This window comes from Protomyctophum parallelum, assembly GCF_964188405.1.
Source record: "Protomyctophum parallelum genome assembly, chromosome: 9".
Classification (NCBI taxonomy): domain Eukaryota; kingdom Metazoa; phylum Chordata; class Actinopteri; order Myctophiformes; family Myctophidae; genus Protomyctophum; species Protomyctophum parallelum.
This window is the reverse complement of record NC_139706.1, coordinates 52,581,215-52,588,714: the sequence shown is the minus strand read 5'-3', so window position 1 is coordinate 52,588,714 and position 7,500 is coordinate 52,581,215. Positions and strand designations below refer to the sequence as shown.

The window sequence follows — 7,500 nt, the reverse complement described above, 5'->3', positions numbered from 1 at the left end:
GTAGCCCTTCACATGCTCCGGAGCCACTACAGACTTTATCTGGAGAGGCTGAGGGGGGAGAGAGACACTGGTTTAGACTAGAGAGAGAGAGATGTAGCCCTTCACATGCTCCGGAGCCACTACGGACTTTATCTGGAGAGGCTGAGGGGGGAGAGAGACACTGGTTTAGAGCAGAGAGAGAGAGAGAGATGTAGCCCTTCACGTGCTCAGGGGCCACTACGGACTTTATCTGGAGGGGCTGAGGGGGGAGAGAGACACTGGTTTAGAGCAGAGACAGAGAGAGAGAGAGAGAGATGCAACTAGGGACTTTATCTGGAGGGGCTGAGGGGAGAGAGACACTGGTTTAGACTAGAGAGAGAGAGAGAGAGAGAGAGAGAGAGAGAGAGGCCACTACAGACTTTATCTGGAGGGGCTGAGGGGAGAGAGACACTGGTTTAGACTAGAGAGAGAGAGATGTAGCCCTTCACATGCTCCGGAGCCACTACGGACTTTATCTGGAGAGGCTGAGGGGGAGAGACACTGGTTTTATTGACAGACAGACACAGACACTGGTTTTATTGTCTCCACCATGCCTTCAGCCTGGTGGAGACAATAAAACATACTCTCTCCCCATGCCTTCAGCCTGGTGGAGACAATAAAACATACTCTCTCCCCATGCCTTCGGCCTGGTGGAGACAATAAAACATACTCTCTCCCCATGCCTTCGGCCTGGTGGAGACAATAAAACATACTCTCTCCCCGTGCCTTCGGCCTGGTGGAGACAATAAAACATACTCTCTCCCCATGCCTTCGGCCTGGTGGAGACAATAAAACATACTCTCTCCCCATGCCTTCAGCCTGGTGGAGACAATAAAACATACTCTCTCCCCATGCCTTCGGCCTGGTGGAGACAATAAAACATACTCTCTCCCCATGCCTTCGGCCTGGTGGAGACAATAAAACATACTCTCTCCCCATGCCTTCGGCCTGGTGGAGACAATAAAACATACTCTCTCCCCATGCCTTCGGCCTGGTGGAGACAATAAAACATACTCTCTCCCCATGCCTTCGGCCTGGTGGAGACAATAAAACATACTCTCTCCCCATGCCTTCGGCCTGGTGGAGACAATAAAACATACTCTCTCCCCATGCCTTCGGCCTGGTGGAGACAATAAAACATACTCTCTCCCCATGCCTTCATGGTGGAGACAATAAAACATACTCTCTCCCCATGCCTTCATGGTGGAGACAATAAAACATACTCTCTCCCCATGCCTTCATGGTGGAGACAATAAAACATACTCTCTCCCCATGCCTTCAGCCTGGTGGAGACAATAAAACATACTCTCTCCCCATGCCTTCGGCCTGGTGGAGACAATACAACATACTCTCTCCCCATGCCTTCAGCCTGGTGGAGACAATAAAACATACTCTCTCCCCATGCCTTCATGGTGGAGACAATAAAACATACTCTCTCCCCATGCCTTCATGGCGGAGACAATAAAACATACTCTCTCCCCATGCCTTCATGGTGGAGACAATAAAACACTCTCTCCCCATGCCTTCATGGTGGAGACAATAAAACATACTCTCTCCCCATGCCTTCATGGTGGAGACAATAAAACATACTCTCTCCCCATGCCTTCATGGTGGAGACAATAAAACATACTCTCTCCCCATGCCTTCATGGTGGAGACAATAAAACATACTCTCTCCCCATGCCTTCGGCCTGGTGGAGACAATAAAACATACTCTCTCCCCATGCCTTCATGGTGGAGACAATAAAACATACTCTCTCCCCATGCCTTCATGGTGGAGACAATAAAACATACTCTCTCCCCATGCCTTCGGCCTGGTGGAGACAATAAAACATACTCTCTCCCCATGCCTTCATGGTGGAGACAATAAAACATACTCTCTCCCCATGCCTTCGGCCTGGTGGAGACAATAAAACATACTCTCTCCCCATGCCTTCAGCCTGGTGGAGACAATAAAACATACTCTCTCCCCATGCCTTCAGCCTGGTGGAGACAATAAAACATACTCTCTCCCCAGCCTTCGGCCTGGTGGAGACAATAAAACATACTCTCTCCCCATGCCTTCAGCCTGGTGGAGACAATAAAACATACTCTCTCCCCATGCCTTCGGCCTGGTGGAGACAATAAAACATACTCTCTCCCCATGCCTTCAGCCTGGTGGAGACAATAAAACATACTCTCTCCCCATGCCTTCAGCCTGGTGGAGACAATAAAACATACTCTCTCCCCATGCCTTCAGCCTGGTGGAGACAATAAAACATACTCTCTCCCCATGCCTTCAGCCTGGTGGAGACAATAAAACATACTCTCTCCCCATGCCTTCGGCCTGGTGGAGACAATAAAACATACTCTCTCCCCATGCCTTCGGCCTGGTGGAGACAATAAAACATACTCTCTCCCCATGCCTTCAGCCTGGTGGAGACAATAAAACATACTCTCTCCCCATGCCTTCAGCCTGGTGGAGACAATAAAACATACTCTCTCCCCATGCCTTCGGCCTGGTGGAGACAATAAAACATACTCTCTCCCCATGCCTTCAGCCTGGTGGAGACAATAAAACATACTCTCTCCCCATGCCTTTGGCCTGGTGGAGACAATAAAACATACTCTCTCCCCATGCCTTTGGCCTGGTGGAGACAATAAAACATACTCTCTCCCCATGCCTTCAGCCTGGTGGAGACAATAAAACATACTCTCTCCCCATGCCTTCGGCCTGGTGGAGACAATAAAACATACTCTCTCCCCATGCCTTCAGCCTGGTGGAGACAATAAAACATACTCTCTCCCCATGCCTTCAGCCTGGTGGAGACAATAAAACATACTCTCTCCCCATGCCTTCAGCCTGGTGGAGACAATAAAACATACTCTCTCCCCATGCCTTCAGCCTGGTGGAGACAATAAAACATACTCTCTCCCCATGCCTTCAGCCTGGTGGAGACAATAAAACATACTCTCTCCCCATGCCTTCAGCCTGGTGGAGACAATAAAACATACTCTCTCCCCATGCCTTCAGCCTGGTGGAGACAATAAAACATACTCTCTCCCCATGCCTTCATGGTGGAGACAATAAAACATACTCTCTCCCCATGCCTTCATGGTGGAGACAATAAAACATACTCTCTCCCCATGCCTTCGGCCTGGTGGAGACAATAAAACATACTCTCTCCTCATGCCTTCAGCCTGGTGGAGACAATAAAACATACTCTCTCCCCATGCCTTCGGCCTGGTGGAGACAATAAAACATACTCTCTCCCCATGCCTTCATGGTGGAGACAATAAAACATACTCTCTCCCCATGCCTTCGGCCTGGTGGAGACAATAAAACATACTCTCTCCTCATGCCTTCAGCCTGGTGGAGACAATAAAACATACTCTCTCCCCATGCCTTCGGCCTGGTGGAGACAATAAAACATACTCTCTCCCCATGCCTTCAGCCTGGTGGAGACAATAAAACATACTCTCTCCCCATGCCTTCAGCCTGGTGGAGACAATAAAACATACTCTCTCCCCATGCCTTCAGCCTGGTGGAGACAATAAAACATACTCTCTCCCCATGCCTTCAGCCTGGTGGAGACAATAAAACATACTCTCTCCCCATGCCTTCAGCCTGGTGGAGACAATAAAACATACTCTCTCCCCATGCCTTCAGCCTGGTGGAGACAATAAAACATACTCTCTCCCCATGCCTTCATGGTGGAGACAATAAAACATACTCTCTCCCCATGCCTTCAGCCTGGTGGAGACAATAAAACATACTCTCTCCCCATGCCTTTGGCCTGGTGGAGACAATAAAACATACTCTCTCCCCATGCCTTCAGCCTGGTGGAGACAATAAAACATACTCTCTCCCCATGCCTTCGGCCTGGTGGAGACAATAAAACATACTCTCTCCCCATGCCTTCAGCCTGGTGGAGACAATAAAACATACTCTCTCCCCATGCCTTCAGCCTGGTGGAGACAATAAAACATACTCTCTCCCCATGCCTTCAGCCTGGTGGAGACAATAAAACATACTCTCTCCCCATGCCTTTGGCCTGGTGGAGACAATAAAACATACTCTCTCCCCATGCCTTCAGCCTGGTGGAGACAATAAAACATACTCTCTCCCCATGCCTTTGGCCTGGTGGAGACAATAAAACATACTCTCTCCCCATGCCTTCGGCCTGGTGGAGACAATAAAACATACTCTCTCCCCATGCCTTCAGCCTGGTGGAGACAATAAAACATACTCTCTCCCCATGCCTTCAGCCTGGTGGAGACAATAAAACATACTCTCTCCCCATGCCTTTGGCCTGGTGGAGACAATAAAACATACTCTCTCCTCCAGGCCGAAAGTGAACCTTCATGGTGGAGACAGTAAACTTACTGTATAATAATAATAATAGTAAACTTACCGTGTCAGTGAACTGGTAGGCGATGAACTTCCTCATCAGGGCGATGACCGTGGCGCGTTCTTCTCCGATCTGCAAACGAAAACGTAGATCCCGTGGTGAGGACAGGAAGTGCACAGTGGTTCTCAACGTTTTTGGCTGGGGAGGCCCCTCTGGGGAGGCCCTACTAGTGAGCAAGCAGAGCGCGCAAGTACTTTCGACCGCTACAAACTGTCAAATCTCAGTATTGACTACTTGTGCCTGATACGGCAGTGGTGCCAGATTAGATTACATACATGTATACACAGGAGCATTACCTTTAATCCTCCCAACACTAAAACATACCGTCATTACGTCACCATCGATTAATTAATATGAATAAATTTGCTGTCAGTCGACTGATAGTCGACTGAACATGGACTGAGAGGCTTGTCATTAGCCAGATTGAGCACAGCAGGTGAGGTTGAGATTCTGGAGTCTTATCAGGCCAGCGCACTGTGCGTTAAAGTCACAGGCAGTGGCACATTGCCACACAGCAGGCAGACACACTCCACATGCACATTGGAGATTGATTAAAAACAGTCAGAAAGCATGTTCAAAATGTGTTTATGTCCCCCACAGACCTAGTGGAATAATACAATAATATTTTGTGGGGAAAAAAAAGTCGATGTTTTTTAGGTGAACATCGACTGAGAGGCGGTCAGTCGACTGAGACCCGTTTCCGATCGATCGATTAGTCGACTAATCGAGGTCAGCCCTGCTGTCCGCACGAGACCGCTGTCGGCACAGTTCATGAAATAATGTAACTTTTGGACATTTTGCATAATTTTGAGATGTAGAATAAGAATGATACGAATCTAACACATACCTTACACTTGACAGTCCAAAGGTTAGGATCTCTGAGAACACACACACACACACACACACACACACACACACACACACACACACACACACACACACACACACACACACACACACACACACACACACACACACACACACACACACACACACACACACACACACGTCAGTGTCGTAACGCCAAATTCAAATCATCGGCAAAAAAGTAATTAAGATGCTCTGCTATCTGGATGCCGATTGGCCGGATGACGTCACGTGACCTACTTGACACCAGGAAGCAGCTGCTGCTGTGTGATGTCATCGGACAGCTCCTCGGAGCCTCCCGGGAAACTGTTGACGACGCAGAGGTCAAAGGTCAACGCAGAGGTCAAATAAACTACTCACATACTGACGTAAAAATGACGTCCTAATGAATATGAATGAATGAATGAATGAATGAATGGTCGAATGGGAAGAAAATATATCACAGAATAGTCTATGCAATTAATGCATTCAAAAGAGCCGAATAAATTGTTTTATGGACCCATAATAGTGATTATTATTAATCATTATTAATCATTATATTATTATTAAGTTAAGTTTTGCCATAAACCTTTATTTTGCCATAAAGCAGGTAGCTTTAAGGTGCGGCCATGACAGCAATGGTAGGAAAAAAGATATATAATATTCGGTATTCGGGCCAAATGTTTCCTATATTCAATGTCCCCTTCGGTGCATCCCTAGCGTATTGCCTCATGTGTGCGTGCGTGCGTGCGTGCGTGCGTGCGTGCGTGAGTGCATGAATAGTAAATGATGCATTTATATATAGCGCCTTTATCCAAGGCGCTTTACATAGATTGTGCATTACATTCACCCATTCACACACACATTCACACACCTTTACATAGATGGTGCATTACATTCACCCATTCACACACACATGCACACACCTTTACATAGATGGTGCATTACATTCACCCATTCACACACCTTTACATAGATGGTGCATTACATTCACCCATTCACACACCTTTACATAGATTGTGCATTACATTCACCCATTCACACACCTTTACATAGATGGTGCATTACATTCACCCATCTTTACATAGATTGTGCGTTACATTCACCCATTCACACATCTTTACATAGATTGTGCGTTACATTCACCCATTCACACATCTTTACATAGATTGTGCATTACATTCACCCATTCACACATCTTTACATAGATTGTGCATTACATTCACCCATTCACACACCTTTACATAGATGGTGCATTACATTCACCCATTCACACACCTTTACATAGATTGTGCATTACATTCACCCATTCACACACCTTTACATAGATTGTGCATTACATTCACCCATTCACACACCTTTACATAGATTGTGCATTACATTCACCCATTCACACACCTTTACATAGATTGTGCATTACATTCACCCATTCACACATCTTTACATAGATGGTGCATTACATTCACCCATTCACACATCTTTACATAGATGGTGCATTACATTCACCCATTCACACATCTTTACATAGATTGTGCATTACATTCACCCATTCACACATCTTTACATAGATTGTGCATTACATTCACCCATTCACACACCTTTACATAGATGGTGCATTACATTCACACACCTTTACATAGATGGTGCATTACATTCACCCATTCACACACCTTTACATAGATGGTGCATTACATTCACACATTCACACACCTTTACATAGATTGTGCATTACATTCACCCACCCATTCACACACCTTTACATAGATTGTGCATTACATTCACCCATTCACACACATTCACACACCGATTGCGGCAGAAGCCATGCAAGGCACCAACCAGCACATCGGGAGCAGTTTGGGGTTCAGTGTCTTTGCCCAAGGACACTTCAACATGTAGACAGGAGGAGGAGGAGCCGGGATTCGAACCGCCGACCCATGGATCATTGGACGACCTGCTCTACCTCCTGAGACACAGTCGCCTCCGTGCGTGCGTGTGTGTGTGTGTGTGCGTGCGTGCGTGTGTGTGTGTGTGTGTGTGTGTGTGCGTGTGTGTGTGCGTGCGTGTGTGTGTACACTCACTGCTCCCCCCCAGATGACTTGGCGTATTTCCTCATGTAGTATTCCCCCAGAGCCTCTTCTCTGGAGTCTCTGAAAAAGACAAAAATCACACCTGTGTGAAGTGAGGGGCGCTCTCATCACCCCATGTGACCGTGTGTCGAGTTGAATCTTCATTTCGGTCATTTAACC

At 47.0% G+C, this 7,500-nt stretch overlaps 1 protein-coding gene across 3 annotated transcripts in view; it reads right to left on the bottom strand.

The window, feature by feature from the left end:
- Positions 1-7,500, bottom strand: part of supt5h (SPT5 homolog, DSIF elongation factor subunit) — a 73,565-nt gene that overhangs the window by 54,766 nt on the left and 11,299 nt on the right. For all 3 annotated transcript variants that reach the window (XM_083773005.1, XM_083773004.1, XM_083773006.1), the window contains 4 exons: positions 7,333-7,401; positions 5,516-5,581; positions 5,256-5,286; positions 4,412-4,480 (listed from right to left, as the gene is read on the bottom strand). In XM_083773005.1, coding sequence (XP_083629131.1) covers positions 4,412-4,480; positions 5,256-5,286; positions 5,516-5,581; positions 7,333-7,401 — 235 coding nt within the window. The remainder of the gene's footprint in view (positions 1-4,411; positions 4,481-5,255; positions 5,287-5,515; positions 5,582-7,332; positions 7,402-7,500) is intronic.